This window comes from Helianthus annuus, chromosome 6 (genome assembly GCF_002127325.2).
Source record: "Helianthus annuus cultivar XRQ/B chromosome 6, HanXRQr2.0-SUNRISE, whole genome shotgun sequence".
NCBI classification, from domain to species: Eukaryota; Viridiplantae; Streptophyta; class Magnoliopsida; order Asterales; family Asteraceae; genus Helianthus; species Helianthus annuus.
Window position 1 is genome coordinate 106,640,939 of NC_035438.2, and position 18,252 is coordinate 106,659,190.

The following is an 18,252-nucleotide window of genomic DNA, read 5'->3' on the forward strand; positions in this document are numbered from 1 at the left end:
TGTAGTTTCGATGTTTCGTTTGGTTCGTTAAGCGTCGCGATAGTTTGGTTACACCTTTTCAAACCCATATTCATATATTTATTATAATTAGTCACATAGGGTCATATAAATATCCATATTTCAAAGTTGTGATACAATAACCGGGTTTCGTTTCGAATATGCGTTCTTTGCGACGCATCACGGCTATCGAGGAGGGTAGAATAGGTCCTCACTCAACATCATCGTGAGCGTTAATGTGTGTGATGTGATAAAGTATGCGTAATATGCGAAAATACTGCGAAATAGGGATGTATGCGATTTAGCTACATTATGATCCGGATCTTTGGTGCTAGGTGTAACGAGTATAACGAGTAGTAACAACGCACGAACGTGCGGGTTGTTTCAGCTTATCACCCTCAGACGGATGGTCAAAGTGAGCGAACCACCCAGACACTTGAAGACATGCTGCGAGCATGCGTAATTGATTTTGGTAAAGGTTGGGAAAGTCACTTGCCCTTGGTAGAGTTTTCCTACAATAACAGTTACTATTCCTGTATTCAGGCAGCGCTGTTCGAGGCATTGTACGGGCGGAAATGCCGATCCCCTCTTTGTTGGGCTGAAGTAGGTGACAGCCAAATCACAGGTCCAGAACTAGTACTTGAAACCTCTGAGAAGATTGTTCAGATCAGGAATCGTATGGCAGCAGCGCATGATCGTCAGAAAAGCTACGCTGATAAGCGTAGAATACACTTGGAGTTCGTTGTGGGCGATCGTGTTATGATAAAAGTCTCACCCTGGAAGGGTGTGGTGCGCTTTAGGAAGCGTGGTAAGCATAACCCACGTTACGTTGGACCCTTCAAAATTTTGGAACGAATCGGTAAAGTGGCGTACAAACTTGAGTTACCTGATGAATTGGGTAACGTTCACGACGTCTTTCATGTCTCAAACTTTAAGAAGTGTTTGTCCGATGAAACACTTGTTGTGTCGTTACAAGAACTGAAGATCGACGAAAAGTTACAGTTTGTGGAGGAACCTATTGAAATTATGGACCAGGAAGTTAAGGTTCATTAACATAGTCGAATTCCAATCGTGAGAGTTCGTTGGAACTCAAGGCATGGACCAGAGTTCACGTGGGAACGCGAGGATTAGATGAAGCTCACCCTCGGACCGCACACCCTTTTGCGGGTCGACCCAATCCGTCAAGCCTAAGAATAGGCCCGGCTCCCTACCTAATCGCATACATCACTTGGGTATAGTATGAACTCCTCATAATTGTTGTAGACACACAAAACATTCAAACCCTAGCTCTCTTCTCCCTCACACGAACCGACCACAGCTTGAAGTCGACGATTGTTTCCCCTTCTCTCTTGAAGTCTCTGTGGTTTCATCATGTTTCCGGTTAGTCTTGGCATTGGTTCAATTACTTGGTGATTTATATAGGATGTGTGTGTTGTTATATGTTGCATGATTATATAGAAAGCATATAGGGTTTGATAAAACAGTATGTTAATAAGTCGGGCTGTATGTTACAATTGTGTTATTTGATCGATGAACTTGAGTTGCATACCATGAACTTATCGATGATGTTCGACATGATCCTATTTTGGTTAGATGTTGTGCATGATAGTGATTTAGGGAATGTTGTGCAATTGAGACGTCGACTTGTTTGATGTGATTAAAACAGATTAGATCTGATTCAGTATGATGTTAATCATGTTAGTTAATCACTCTTGTTGCTGTTTGGATTAACTGATGAATTAGGGTTGTGTATGAACATGTATGATAATTGCAAAAATTATGCGGTTGATCTGATTGAAACTTGCCAAACTTGATAACTGTTGTTACGAAAATAAAAGGGTGTTAATAGGGGGAACAGTTACATTTTTATGGGTATCGACAAAGGTTGCGAGTCACAACCTCATGGTTCCGACTCGAAATCAGACTCCACAAAACAAGAAGACTCGAGACCTTCATGGTTCCGACTCATCATTAAACATCACACAATAGGTGGACTCGAAACCAGCTAGGTTACGAGTCGAGACCAGCCTGGTTTCAACTCGAGACATGACCCGAAACCTTGGGGGTTTCGACTAATGAAGTTTTCACTCAAAATCATTGGTTTGAGTCGAGACCTCGAGTTTGCGAGTCGAGACCTCATGGTATCGACTGATGACCACTTGAAATGATACGTTGAACCTTTTGGGCCACATGCTGGTTATTGGGCCCAACGTACAATGAGCCGCACACTTACATGGGCCTTATGCTATTGGGCCATACGATGATATTGGACTGTTATACCACATGAGATTTATACGTGTTGAATGTTTTTTGGGTAAAGGGTTACCCCAGTGATTCTATATATAGACAATCGCCAAATAAGTACAAGTAGTGAGGATGAGTTCCCCACTAGTTCATATACAGGACATGCCCCATATATGTATGCCAATAAAACAAAAGAAACTATGACACCACATCAAACTAGCCTACTACATATCATGTTAATGACCTATCTAGTAGACAAAAATTAAAACAAAACAACTTCAACCGCCATCATCAAAAATGAAGTTGCCACCCAGAAGCGACCACCTGGTACGAACCAAAAACAAACTATCCATTTGAAAATTTTGTGGAAGAGGTGCTTGCCCCTGATCTGGAGGACTTAGGATGCGTACCCAATGTCAAAAACTTTGCAGTCTCATCATAGATAACCTCAACCTCATCCTCATCAGACTCTTCACTAGTATCTCGACCACCCTTATCTTTCCTTTGGATGGGATCAGCATTCCCCCTATCAGAATCGAGAGCACTAAACGGTTTATGCGTCTGAAACTTCGATGACTTAGTACCCTTCTCATTCGCATAGATAGAAGTCCCTACCTTTTTCTTTGTATCCACCGGTCTATATTCAAACTTAGGTTTCAGATTATTAACTTGGAAACCATTCTTCTTTGCACTCTTCTTAGCCTTTACTTCAGAAAAACCATCCGCATCTACTCTCGGTCTGTTTGTAGGAGGTTTTGGACTCGGAACAACATGGTTAGGACATTCCCCTAATTCATGCCCAAACACACAGCAGTGGGCACATCTCCGGGGTTTCCATTCATATTCCACAGATATAGTCTCGGTAACATATTTATTCTCTTCCAATTCAGGAATAGCCATGGTTAGAACCTCTTTAAAATCCTGGTCAGCCGAGATTTCAATGAGAGCTCTAGCATAGCTACTCCGTCCCCAAGCCTCCTTACATATAGCAATAGTATACGTATCCAACCGCATAGGGGTACCAATTTTTGACGCCAGCATGCTTAACCCATCATCAGAATATGCCACTAGAGGAACATCATGCATTTTACCCAAATCGCGACCTTGTTTATATCTTCTTTTTTAAGGTTGTTTGTAGGAGACCAAATGTTGAGAAATATTGGTTTATTTCGAATCAGCCAAGGTCCCCCTTCAAGCACATCAGTCATACCCTTTGTGTCTTCAAACTTGAAGAAGAAAAACCCATTTGAATTCATCATAGTTTTTTGTAGACCATATTTTTTCCAATTAGCTAACCTGTTGTTAACCTCACGAACAGACTCAATTGCTAACACAACATCCACTCCATCCATTGAAACATCTGATTTTAAAGATCGAAAGTTGATTTTTGGAGCTTGATCAGCCGGTTCATTGGCATTTCTAACTATACCATCAACATTCTGATTCCGATTTGAACCGAGACCCATGTTAACATCACCTTGCTCAGCTTGATCATTTGAAACCACACTAGCATAAGATTGATGTTGCAAATGACTTCCCGGAATCTGATCTTGGCTTGGAGAATCAGGACACACAACATTTAGCGGAAGGACAAAAGCTACCTTCCATTTATCAACAACCTTAGCGTAATTCTGAATTGGAGAATCAGATCGACCAGCATGAAGCACATCATTTAACGGTAGCATAAATCTTACCTTCTTCGGAGAATCAGAAAACCCGGCCGCCATACGTAAAGCTTGTCTTGGCTCGTAAGGCTTTCCGTCAATATTTTTAATCTTCCTAACGAAGACATTTGCGTTGTCGGCACTGTTACCATCCATGTTATTCAAAAACTACCGAACCCTAAAGAAAATCAGACTGAACTAGACTCACAAAATATGTAATTACAGATCAGCCGACCTCCTAATGCAATCAGACAAGCAATCGGAGTACCACTAGTTTCAAAGATTCGCTAGACAAACAGCCGCCGATTACATAAAAAGAAAAAACGAAAACCAAACCCTGACGTAATACACAAACAAAAACCCAATCCTGATTGAAACCGATTAGTATTTGAGGTCACTAACCAGAACCGATCAGAGAAGGGAGGACAATGAAGATGAAACGGATCAGGGTTTGAAGTCACAATCGCCAAAATCGCCCACTCTCCCAGACTCCTCCATTTTATTGTTCAATAAATGTTGAATAATTACGTGTTGAAATGTTGTTACGTGAATACTTGTATGCTATGTTTAAATGTGTGTAAGAACATACGTGACTACTTGTACATAAAACTGATAAGTATTGGTAACCATCACAGGGCGTGGTTGACCAACTTGAAACAAGTAAATAACCAACCGAGCAATCTAAGGTGAGTTCACTGCTTCTTTTCAAGCATGCATCCCGGGGAGGGACAACTGGTAAATATTTTGGGGAGGAATATTGGGTTTATTGGGTTTAAAACCGATGTTGGATAATACACTCAAAATCTATCACCTCAAGTCCCATCTACTACTGAACTGGTTGCCGGGGAGGCAACGGGGTTATTAGTTGATAGCGCTATTAGGTTTGGCACCCTCACATCGTACCGGGGGAGGACGGGCGTGAACTAATGACCTTAACCACTCGACCAATGTTTGATAGAGTGATATGCACAAAATGCAACATATAAATTACATCAATTGTGGCATAAAACTAACCCTTTTTTAGTACTAATGTTGGAAAAAGTGTGCTTTTGTCTTCCTTTTGTATTTTCAGGATTAAATGAGCTCAAATGAACAAAAGATGCAAAAAGGCAACTAAATCTAACACAAATACAAGAAAAGGAACAAACGTGGCATGCCCGACCCCCCGACAGCATCTTCCCAAGCAAAACAAGGAAACAGAGGGCTGAACACGCCCCGTGCTCAATGAGCACGGGGGCGTGCTCAAGTGTCAGCAGAAAAGACAAAGTGGTAGAAGCTTCCGTCGCCCACCACGGGGCCGTGCTCAGCGGACACGGGGCCGTGATCAACTATCAGATTCGCGAAATCCAGGCAAATCTTGATAGTACAGATATGCTTCTGCACACGGGGTCGTGCTCAGCGAACACGGGGGCATGGTCAACTAATGCAGACAAACTGCATTTAATGAAGAAAGAAAGGAGGATGGACATGGGGCCGTGCCCAAGCTTCTGTTCAGCCTATAAATAGGAGTGCTTGGAGCTCTTGCAACTCATCCCTTGGCACACCACCTCTCTCACACTTCACACTTCACCCACCACCATCACAACACCATCATCCACCACCATCATCCATTGTCCATCGTAGAGTGTGTGAGTCATCTCGGGATCCAAGATTGATCGTAAGAGTTCTTGACAATCAAAGGCCATGTTTGCCTAAGTCTCTTACATCACTTGGTGAAGACAAGTGTTTAGTGTAATACTTTTTATCTTTAATCTTTTGCACTTTTTAATTGGTTTTGTATTAATGACTTTAATAACTAGTTTCTTATGTTGAAGGTGATTGTTCCTTATCGTTTGTCCGTGGTGTCTTGGCATTATTTTACTGTCTATATAAAATAAAAGATTTTCACCATTCATATCTCCACGGTCTATATGGAGGTATGTTGGCTACCTGGTCGAGGGTTAAAGGAACGGTTTGGTAAGAGTCTTGCCATTATTCAGTGTATAGATCCTGCAAAGGACCTGGGTCAAATTTAGTAGGACCTCCTTCAATACCCACCGGTATTGGATGGCGGGGGTCCAAACTCTTTGATCCCCTCATAAGTTAAACTACTATTAAAACTTTAACCCGGCTACTTAGGACTGTATCCCTGCTGACTCAGACTACTTAGCCGAGGGTAACGTCGCCTTCAAAAGAGGGGCCTACCACATTATGCATTAATAACTTAATTAATTATCTTTCAATAATCCGACCCTTTAGGACTGTATCCTTGCTGACTCAAACTACTGGGTTGAGGGTAATGTCGCCTTCAAAAGAGGGGCCTACTACAATAACTAAGATAATCTCTTAAACAAGTGCAAAAGTGCGAAAATAATCAAAGGTTACACTACACACGAGTCGGATCCAAGTGATTCATCTTGTCTATCTGTTTTTACTTTTATTTTACTTTTCAGCATTTTAGTTAGTTTTATTTTTCTAGTTTAAATATCTTTTTCTAACTTTTTGATTTGATTAGACGTTGAGGATAAACCGGTACTAAAAGCTCTTGTGTCCTTGGACGACCTCGGTATCTTACCAACACTAATACTACGTCCACGATGGGTGCACTTGCCCATATGTGTGTTTAGTGTTAGTGAATATCGTGTTTATAAATTTAAAACTTGGCTAAAAAGTGTAAAAAGGGCTTAAAATATACATCTAAAATATAACACACTTCACGCACATCAAGTTTTTGGCGCCGTTGTCAGGGAACACAAGGATTTTAAGAAAGTTAGAAATCAGCGGCCTAATCAATTTTTTTTATTTTATTTTTATTTTTTTAGGATTTTCTTAAATTTTCAGGTTCTGCAGAACTCAGCACGGGCCGTGCCCGCTGAACACGCCCCGTGCCCAATCATTGGAACTGGCAATCATGTTTTAAGTCAGACAGTAAGCTGAACACGGGGCCGTGCCCACTCAACACGCCCCCGTGCCCAAGATTCAGTTACTGAAAACAGAACCGTGAGATCCCGACGATTGGTAATTTCTAACACAAACATGAGTGATACTGATACTTTTTACTTTCGGCACTCTTATGGTACGTGGTGTCAAATATGTGGAGGCTCTCATGAAGAATTAGAATGTTTTTTTCTAAATTATAAGCCCCACTATATAGACCCATCGTTTCCATGTATCCTTAAGAGGGGCGAAAGTAAAAATAATCCCTATCTCTCCCTCGAATGCGCCCAAACGGACATTTTAGGAGAAATGCTTCTTGATGAACTATTTCAACTAGAAGATCTAATTCTTAATTGGTTAAAAGAACTTGAGATGGATTTTATTAACTCATCTCAAGACGATACCAAAGAAGAATTGTTGGGATCACATTCAAACAACTCTAATATTCCCGATGATACCTCCCACTCTAGCGAGGACTTGATCGATAGTCGTCCCTGTGCCGATTGTGCCGTGAAGGACTCTCCATCGACTTCGTTCGATGCATACATAGACCTGAGCGATTCGGCATACACCTTCTTTAACGAGAGCCCGGGAAAGGGTTGGACTTGTCCACCTACATTTAGCATAGGAATCACCCTCACCGACAACCTCTTGCGTTCTCGTCTTAATCTAGAGCAATTAAGATATCTTTGGCACTTTGGGGTTGTTCCATCTAGTAAGGAACCACCCGATCCGGATAAGTTCCTTAAAAATAGACAAACTTTATAATCAGCCTTTCGACACGGGGCCGTGCCCAGGCCAACACGCCCCCGTGTCCGCCAAAAGATTCCCTTCTGACTTTACGTCAGAATACGGACAAAATGTGTCAGGATCTTGCCTGCACACGGGGCCGTGTCCAGCCGACACAGGGCCGTGCCCAGCATGCTGTCGTTTTCTATAAATGCAGCCAAGAATCCTGCACATTTGGACCATCCAGGGACAGAGATTTGAAGGGATCTTCTCTCCTACCATCCTAGGTATGTTCTAAAAGAAGGTTCTAACAACCCATCTTGTCCTTTCCTCTTTCATCCATTGCCTTCTTCTTCATCTTTCTTGCCTCAAACACCTCCATTAAGGCTTACTTCTAAGCTTTATAAAGATGTTTGTTAGATTTTTGTCTAAGAAATCTTGTTACAAATAAGTTGTACAACATTGTTTTGAGTTATTTCTGGTCAAAAATGCTTCATGAGTTGGAAAGATAATTTGAAACTTCAAGATTCCTTGTTCCAAAAATCCGCAGAAGGGTGAACACGGGGCCGTGCTCATTGAGCACGGGGCCGTGTCCAAGGTACTGTTTCATCAAAATAAGCTATTTCTGGTTTGTTTTCGTAGAATGTCAAGTCAAAACAGTGGAACATCTTCTGCACATTCAAGAAACAGCCGAAGAGAGAGAAGGTCTTCAATTGAAGCTACTCTCGTACGCTACGTCATGGCTTTACGAGAAGCTCTTGATGAGATGACTTCGGTAGAGGAGGTCCTAATAGACCGTATAAATTATCTTGCGGTAGGTCTGGAAAACAGTTTTCAAGAAATTAACCTCTTGCACCAGAGGTTAAACATTCTTGTAACACCTCCCATGGAACCAATCCTCCCTCAAGAGGATTGGAACCTAGCACTTGGAGTCAACAACCCTACCGGATGGGATGACATTCCAGCGGAGCCTCCACTTGAAAATTTACAAGAAGTCCCGGTGGAAGTTGTAACCCCTCAAACTGACGCCAACGAGCCCGCCTTCCTCCTCCCAAGGGAGATAGAGGAATGGCTCGCCGACGTGTGAGGAACCCATGCCCAGAGAAAGAAATTCTTTAAAGCCGCATCCAACCGAGAAGAATTATCTTTTCGGAAATTTTGCTAATTAGAATAACTTTTAGGCTAGAACTTCTTGGTTTAAGCTTCTTGTGTTTCATTTAACTTACTTATCTAAATTATTAACTTCCTAGGATTATGTAATTCTCTCCAATAAAGCATTTTATTAGCCCAACATTGAATCATGATCAGCACAGCCACACAAAAATCTTTAATTTAATGTGGGTGACGACAACAATCAACACAATACCATCACTTTATGCTTCTGATAGAATCAAGCAAATATGGCATATAATATGAAGCGACCCTGATGTAGACTAGAAAACGGGATAGGAAATCAGACCTGTTGATTCTCACAGAATACCAGGAATGATTCTTTCAAAATTCGTCGATTCACAAGAATACCGAAAGTTGGGATTTTCACACACAAAACACTCACTAGTGAATTGGGAGAGAAAAATGACTGTTCATATATTCCAAAACTGATTTGTTTTCTCCCATTACATCCATATAAATAACAAACTAAATTGAAAATGGGCCTCAAAAAACACTTGGGCCAAAAGCTAGATCAAAATAAAAGTCCACCAAAAGCAATAAAACGATAAATAACTCATAGAAATAAGCGTTTTTGGGCCAGAACGATGACCCAAACTGCCTATGGCTGTTTGTAGAAAGATGGGCCTCGCTCTCACGATCGTTTCGCCTGGTCGCACGCCCAACACGGACCCCCGTAACCCAAGTTAGAGCCATTTTAGTGAAGCCCCTTTTGTCACACGATCTTGGGCCTCCAAATATGAGATGGCCCGCTCCTCCACACTTGGGCCTACATCTGGCCCTTTATACAATCAACACAATACCATCACTATATAAACATTGGGTATAAATCAACACCAGTGAACTTTTATACGAGTGACCCTTTATATAGTTGCAGGTTTAACCTACCTTGAAATCTTGATGATGATAGCAGCAACAACAAAGTTATTTGGAACAAATATGAAGTAATCTAGAACGTTTTTGCAGGTTTAGAATACCTTGAAAATCGGTCTCGGGTATTGACTGAAGACCGAAGACCGAAGACCCGGTTCCGTTTATAACCGATACCCGACATTCTCTATAGGGTCCAATCTTTGGTCCTTGATACTACATAAAATCGGTTATCGGGTCGGGTCGGGTATTGTGCGAGTTGGACGGTTAGTGCAAAACGCTCAGCCCTAGATGTATCCGAGATTTCTGGAAATCTTAATTGATTCTCAAGTATCTAATCTGGATAAAGGTGCTGATGATATTATGGAATTGGAACACATGACAAGTGGAACATTTGAACGTTTGCTTGCTTATCGTGGTACAGATTATAAGTTGTTGAAGTCAACATGTGATTCAAAACGTATGTAACTAGTCTTCGCTCTACTAATCATAATTCTTAAATACGTACCCATTGTTTTCTTTTAACTTCATAATTTTTCCATGCTTATTGTTTTCTTTCAACTGCTCATTGACCAAGATTATATTAACATTTCGAATTTTAGTGTTTTTTAAAGATTCAGGAAGACAAAATCACCATAAAAATACAAAAAAAAAAAAAAAAAAAAAACTTCATTGGTCGGTTTTGACCATTTATAAGGTAAAAAAAAAAAAAAAAACTTGTCTGACAGAGACTCATATAATATAGTTTCTTCCTGGCGGCAAACTCAGGCCGGCTGGTTTATTGGGAAAAAGAAGACGTCAATGGCGGGTTGACAAGTAGCTGCTATTTCTATGTCACAGTGAAGAGGTGGTGACAGGTGATGGAATGGGAGGTGGAGTAGAAGTGGATGGTGTCCAGGCATATATCAACATCCCCATGACAAGCACAACTGCACCTGCTATGAACCCTGATGGAAGGGAGGATGCCACCCCCAAGTATGGTAATGGAAGTGTGAACACAAATACAGATATTGGAACTGCAATCAACAACAAACAGGTCAACCGTTATTAGCCTAGCCTGCATACAATAATAATAAAACAAACTATAAATAAATAAATAAAATTAGCAAAACACCTGAAACTGTGGAGGCAAGGGAAGATACAACCCCAGATGAGATTTTTATGAGATGCAACAACGATATGTTGTAACCCATATTCACCATACAAAACAATACTGGTAGCAGGGGAGCTCCCTCACATCCTGTGCAACTCCAATACAAACAAACAAATTAAGTAAAACAAATAAATAACTAAACCTACCTTATATTCATTCCAACCCCTACTCACCACTTGATATAGTGCCCATGTTCAAAAAGCAAGCTGCACCATCTGAAAGATAGTTTGGCAGTTGACGAAAGGGAATGCCCCATAACCTCGACAAGAATGGTAGAAGAAGGCATATAAAAATCGCCTGCCCAAAACATATATAAAACACTAATTATTTCAGATTGACACAGGCTTATAACAAACAAGTAACCTACCTACCTGAAATGCAGATCCATACGAATTTATAACAAACAGATCCACCGAGCCTCCCTGTTAATCAATATGTAATGTATAACTGAGAAAACGTTTATCAAAATCCATGGTATGTATGTATATATATATATATATACCTTTAACTTCTTTGCAGCATCCAGAAAAATGACTTCCTAAATCAAATTGATGTTGGTAAGAGAAGCTGAAACTGAAAACACGTAATAATAATAAATCCTATTTATTAAAAGGAAATTACAATTACAAACCTTCAATATGGTGTCGGCGGCTTGAAACAGAAAGGACACGATCATTAGGAGACTCCAAAATAAACCAGCCTCCATCAATGAACCGGCACTAGACCCACTGCACAAGGACACATGTAATTAATACACACACCGAAAAGAGATTTTCTGATTGACATAACCATAACAAATTACCTGGCAACAGTAACAACCACACCAACGGCAACAAGGAAGCAGCCAAGTAACTGGTTGAATTTATATCTCCTTCCAAGAAAAAGATATGACAATATGATTTGCCAAACTAGAAAGCTCTGCATGTAATCGAGAAAAAAATTAATATGGCCATTGGCCGTATCATTGACCAAGAGTTTTGACACGTTCGTTACCTGTGACAAAATTGGAATAGCTGCTCCTGAAAGAACGGCTGTTACAAAGACAGAAACATGAGCGTGTTGGTGGCTTTCTAACTGAAAACCAAATAGTAGACATTGAGATGCATAAAGTTATTACCTCCAGCCGCCATTCCACAAGCAGCACTGATAGCTTCGACCAGACCAACAGCAAGAAGTGGAGCTTTGGGGATGGAAAGCATTTCATCGGTAACAATGCCAGCCCTGTGGCGGAAATGTAATATGCAGAAATACACAACCACATATCTGAAAAATATTTTTAATACATAATGTTATAAAGGAGGCAACTTATTGGTTTGGAAAGGTCCCCCTTAAGCATAACTACCTGATGATGATCAATAAACACAAAACTTATTTTCCAGTTTTGTCTCAGGCAGGTGGCAAACAGACAGATGGTGGAGACGTACAAAACATGGATTCATATATCAAGACAAGTTTCCTTTAGTTTAATTTAATCATGTGTAATATTCCCTCTTTTAAATAATAATAATTAACGCTCCAAATTGCCATGTTTGACTCTTTTCAGATGCACTTTGTCAAATTATTAATAATAATTCTCTTTTTTTAGTATTCTCTCTCTTGATTTGATGGCTTTACATTTATCACTTAATCTATTTTGTTTCTTTTTTAAATACGAGAGTATATATTATGTAAACAATACGCATATCAATTTTTATAATAATATTCATAAACTAATATAATTTAGCAGCAAATTTTAAATTAAAAAAAAACCTTTACTTAAGCCCAAACAGAACACTTTCGATAAAAATAAACAGGTAAAAACCAATGTAGTGATGGTTCATTGGCAAAAACAAAGTCTTTAAACACATTGGGAGAGAGAGGTCATGGGTTCAATTCCAAAGACGACCGGAATAAAAATTTACCGTTAAAATAAAAATAAACAAGTCAAAAGTAACATCTGGGTAAGCGTGACGCCTTGACAGACGTGCAGAATCTTGGGATGGTCCCAGACATAATAATATAATAGATACACCGGTGGTTGTTAATTCAGAAATTCAATGGTGGGAATACAAAGTTTAAAAGGCCTATTTACAACTCGTCATGTCCCGTCACAATGTATAAAAGTTAAGAAAACCCCACATATTGACCGTGTTGGGGTTTTAGGCGATCTCAAATAATTGAATAAAATACATTCCAAACTAGTTTACTATTTTAAATATTTCAACTTGGTTTCTGCTATTGATTTTATATCATTTTAAGTTAAACGACTCCAAACGTATAAACCAGAATCCAAATCGAAACTGTAATCCCAAGGATTAATAAACAATATCAATATTTAACGAACAGAAAGCCAGATACAACTTTTCAGTTGAACACGTGACTAAAAAATACCAAGCCAGTTCAAAAGTAGATATTCTACTAATTATAACCAACCAACATAACAATCTCTTTATACATGCACCACCACTTATTCATCCCACTCCACAAGATCACATTAATGGAGGAGATTTGTGATGCGTAAAAAAAAGAAAGACTAAAATAATAATAAAAATCCTTTTTTTTAACCTTTAACAAAGCTCTGTTACACCCATTAGCAAAAGCAAAAGGCAAAATCCTCCTCGCCGCCGAAGGCTAACTATGGTAAAACTCCGGGCTCTCGCATATGAGATTTTGTCACAAAAGAACGAGAGTTGGACCGACATAGAGAATGTCACCAGAATAGTTCGCCCCATTGGTATTGGTAATAAGTATAATAATGATCTTAATAATAGTAGTAATAATTATAAGTAGTTGATAAATAAAAAAAATTATGAGGACCAGAAAATGCGTTCAAATTGGGTTAATGTGAGAGAGAGAATTGAGGTACCCGAAAGTAGCGAGCTGAGCCAAAAAGAATGGATATTGCTTCAAAGGAACCAAGGCTAGCTTATAGAGCACCCGATTCCCTACTCCCAGCCCCATGGTAGCCACCGCTGCAACCGCAACCTCCGCCCTCCGCCGCCGCTGGCAATCATAATTTACAATTTCCGCCACCTGCTCCTCCTGTTCTTCATCCTCCTCCTCTTTATTATCATGTAAGGCGTACCAGCAAATGGTACTGCTCAATTTCCTTTGACGCGTCCACTGCCGGAGAAGGATAGGTTGTGGTTTTGGTTGATTTGCTGTTGGATAGGGGAGGAATTGGGATTCAGAGGATAGAAGACGCCGGTTTCGAATGCTTTGTCTGGGAAAATTGGAGGAGGAGGAAGACAAGATTCGGTGAGTGGAGGCCGCCATGGAATGGAATGGAAAGGAGAATGAGGGATCGGAACAAGGGAAAATGTATTGTATATGTATATGAAGATGAACATCTGCCGTTTTTGAATTGTTATCCTTTGTTTATTCCAGATGCAACTTTTATCTTTCCTTCCTACCATCACATTTTCATTTTATTTTAATTAATTAATACGCATTAAATATTAATATAAAATATATCTTTATTTTTTTTTTACAGCATAATATAAATGTATCTACCCAAACATTTGTGTACATATAAATACTAGGTTATAACCCCGTTTATTATACGGGTTGAATTTATATACGTGAATTCGAATCCTAGATCGATTCATTGACCGTTGAATGCGTACGAACACGTGAGTTGTGCGGAATCCAATCACGTGTGTGGATCAGAACACGAAGAAGTAATTAACAATAATTTATATTACTGATATAACAGTGTTTTACACCATGAAATCAAACGGACAGAGTTTCCCTACTCTAGTCACCAAAAGTTATCAAATGACAAGACCCTACACTCCTATATATATAGGCATTCTCCATCCGGATGATCACACCTAGCGGATGGACTCCATTCGAACGGATCGTCCTCCATCCGGACGGATAGACTGAACTTTTTACATTTTCGGATGAACATGTGCATCCGTCCGAATGGACCTAATGTCCATCCGTTCGGATGGACTTTAATACACATCAACTTTATGTTTAGCTCAGTTCAGCACCGGTTTTGTATTATCTGATTAAGCTACGGTACGTGATTGACGGAAGTGATAGACATTATGCACTCACAGACCCCCCCCCCCGGATATTACTGCAGTCAATCTCGTAGCTTTCTGTTTCTCTCTCTGAGTCTTCACAAAGTCTTTGACATCGTCAACATCCACAGATTCCTTCTTCACGCTTCTCTTGATTCTGCGTTCTGAAATAGCTCCCCCTTTCAGTTAACTCTTTCTTCAGGCTCCCCCGTGCTTTAAGCTTCCATGTTTTCAGCTACTAGGATCGTCACCTGGCTCTACAAGCTCCTCTAGGATTGATACTTGTCTATTAGATTGCAAACTCACCCTTGCTTTGAGCTCGTCTTCAGACTCCCCCTTAAGCTCAGCTATCGGGATCGTAGTCTGGCTTGTTCATCTGAAACAATCTCAAACCATTTGTAAGATATTTGACAATTTAAATTCTAGCTCTAAACATATATTATGGATAAGTGGAGCACTTCAAATATGTGACTGCACAGGACATCGTTTGTTCACAGAAATCTGTGACCTGTCTCAAATTTAACAATTTTAAAAACTATTTAGGATTTTCCAAGAACGATTTCCTGGCCCTTAATCACATATATTCAGAATCAGTAACCTAGCTCAAATTTAACAATTTGTGATTTCCCAGGAATAACTTGGCTCTCTCCCCATATCAAACAACTATATATTTGACAGTTTTAGTTCAAGGTCGTAACTTGACTTTATGCATCAAATATAACAGTTTTAGTATCCAAAACCCTCTCAGATAATCATCCAAGTCCAAATTAATGACCTTGGAGATTTTCACAAACTATTTTTGGATTTTTCACTAAAAATTTCAAGTTTCAAATTAATGAACTTGTTTATTTTCAGAAACATGTTCAGCATACTTAGATTTTGAAACTCAGCTTTCAGACATCATTTGTCGAAAATAAAGCAGAAATAAAATCTTTTCGTATTTTTCAAAGTTTATGCTAAAACACACTGAAAATCTTTTTGTAATTTTTTGTAAATTAAAGCAGTAAAGAAATATTTACAAACATATCTTTTTGTTAGAGTTCGCGTCAGAAGATCATATCAGTTTATGACAAATCACTAGCACTGTTGATCTATTAACACTTTAAGTTCTAAAACAATTCACTTAGATTGTCAATATACTGATCCACTTAAATTTTTACACAAATTTCAATTGATTTCATGATACGAGATTTAGTGTCTTAAGAACCTAACTTATTCGCATGTCCCACCACAGAATATACTCCCGTATCAAGATTCCCTAGATTCATATCTCGTTTGGTATGGAGTAATGGAATAGATGAGAGAATGGAATGGACGAGGTAATGGAATGGACGAGGTAATGGAATGGACAACGGAATGAAATGGATCATTCCATTCCATTGTGATGTTTGGTTACTCATATGTGAATAGAATGAATCATTACTTTGTACAATTTGATAAACAAAAAAAAATGAAGTAACGAAACACAACTGTATTAAAAACGATAAAAATATAATTGTCTCAATAATAATAATAATAATAATAATAATAATAATAATAATAATAATAATAATAATAATAATAATAATAATAATAATAATAATATATTAATGATAAAAAAATTAATAATAGATTTTTGATATATATTAATATTAGTATGAATATTAATAAACATAAATATAAATACAAATAAAAATAAAAGTATAAGTATAATAATAATAATAATAATAATAATAATAATAATAATAATAATAATAATAACACATTTCTTTCCATTCCTTGAAGGAATGAAAAAAAAACACCTACATACCAAGGAATGGAAATTATTATATTTGGAAGGAGTTACTTTCCTTTGGAATGCTCCATTCCATTACCACATTATAACCAAACATGTTTCTTTTCATTCCATCAGAATGATCAATTCCATTCCACCTTCCATTCCTTCATACCAAACGCTACCTCAGTCTTACAGGTGAATATACTATAATGATATATGTACTCTGGGTTAGTGCGAAACCTTGAGAGCTCAGGTGTGAACTACCGTTCAGTCAAATAGATGAAGGCTCGACTTTAAGGTGTGTCTCATTTAGGGATCTTTTTTACAACTGCACTTGATATATATCTTTCGATATTTTCTTAATTCTAATGCAAAGAGAAAGCTTTTTGTAAAGCGCCCAAAGTATTATACGAGGTCTAGGCCATTACTGACGCAAAATCAGAAGACCAGGTATAATACCCTAGATATCAAACAGTATAAAGACCTAGTATCTCAGAATCATGCAACCTCTCAAAAAAAATTTGGGGGTTACCCATATATACGAGAGATGTTCCCCACGAGATAACCAAGATATTGATTTTATGTTTATATCCTGAATACAATCTACTAAATGTGTAAAAACCTACTGGCATATCATCAGTGAGACCGTTTATCACATTTGACTTTACAATTCTTTAGCGTACTGTGATTGTCTACTGATGTACTATCATTTCCTCTTTAAACACAAAAACTCTTTTTTTTACTTTCTACTGTTTTTGGTTTTTTTTTAATTTTCAAATGGTTTTGTATTTTTAAAATTTTTTACTCCCCCTAAAATTCAAAACATTTTTAAAAAATTTGACAACCCGATGCAAATAGCTTCGTCTCACCATCCTTTTTCTACTTCTCATGCTCTGTTTTGTAGAAAATACCCCCATGATTTACAACACACTAATTTTCAATGTTAAAACTATTTAATCATTTATGAAATAATCATGTTTGTTCAGCCGTGAGGGTTTCGGCATATTCAATCAACATATTTTTGAAAATTTTGAATTTTTAACAAATTTAAAAGCAAACATTTTATATATTTTTTTTTCATTTTTCAATTTTTTTTGACAAAATAAAAACATATTTTTGAATTTTAAATTTTTCAATTTTTAGGGTTTTTGATTTAAAGTTTATTTTTATACAAAAAAACAAACTCCCTATTTTCAGTTGCAGGGTTCAGCTTCCTCTCGTGCGTCACACCCCAACCGATGGCGTAATCATCGGGGCACGACACTAGGCGAATCAGATTGCTCAAGAGAATCCATAACAACTATTTAGTGACAATATTTAACAAGTTTAATATCCATACTATCAAACAAACATTCCACAAATAGTCATACAAATTCCATGTCCTCAAACAATTCAAATCCGACAACCTAGATTTTTATTGTTGGTTTCTAGACTTCCTAATCTTGATTCATGATAACCTACGATTAACCTGCAACATACGTTAAAACAATGTCAATACAAAAATGTATTGGCGAGTATACAGGTTTGATATAATAGTAAAGTAGATAAAAGCGTAGCGAATTTCCTCATACATAAACGAGATACAACACAACATATATACTAACAAGACAAACACTCAAGCCAAGTCCCGAGATGACTGCGAAGGAGAGGTGTGAAGTCCCTTAACTAGACCCAGTCGAGTGTGAGTCGAACTATAGTACCATACTAGCTAAGGTGGAACATCAACGAGTAAAAGTCCTAGCA

General features: G+C 38.4%; 1 protein-coding gene across 4 annotated transcripts; it reads right to left on the bottom strand.

The window, feature by feature from the left end:
* Positions 1 to 10,158: 10,158 nt before the first annotated feature.
* Positions 10,159 to 14,098, bottom strand: LOC110865792 (protein CLT1, chloroplastic). Of its 4 annotated transcripts, none has more exons than XR_002550971.2 (10): positions 13,589 to 14,098; positions 11,861 to 12,006; positions 11,737 to 11,774; positions 11,546 to 11,661; positions 11,375 to 11,471; positions 11,246 to 11,281; positions 11,111 to 11,165; positions 10,917 to 11,040; positions 10,705 to 10,830; positions 10,159 to 10,606 (listed from the first exon to the last, which is right to left on the bottom strand). XR_002550971.2 is itself a non-coding variant. In XM_035974727.1 (10 exons), exons 1-10 carry the CDS (start codon positions 13,996 to 13,998, stop codon positions 10,425 to 10,427), a joined length of 1,311 nt encoding a protein of 436 aa, XP_035830620.1. In that variant the 5' UTR covers positions 13,999 to 14,097; the 3' UTR covers positions 10,159 to 10,424. The 4 variants fall into 4 exon arrangements, 3 of the variants coding, with proteins under 3 accessions (XP_035830620.1, XP_035830619.1, XP_021970807.1); XM_035974727.1 differs by having other exon boundaries at positions 10,917 to 11,063; positions 11,861 to 11,964; positions 13,589 to 14,097; XM_035974726.1 differs by having other exon boundaries at positions 10,917 to 11,063; positions 13,589 to 14,097.
* Positions 14,099 to 18,252: the final 4,154 nt, after the last annotated feature.

Coding starts and splice junctions, on each gene's coding strand:
- LOC110865792 (XM_035974726.1), bottom strand. CDS start 13,998: ATGGCGGCCTCCACTCACCGAATCTTGTCTTCCTCCTCCTCCAATTTT. Junction 12,007..13,588: donor GCTCAGCTCGCTACTTTCGG/GTACCTCAATTC, acceptor AATATTTTTCAG/ATATGTGGTTGTGTATTTCT. Junction 11,662..11,736: donor CTATTCCAATTTTGTCACAG/GTAACGAACGTG, acceptor GATTACATGCAG/AGCTTTCTAGTTTGGCAAAT.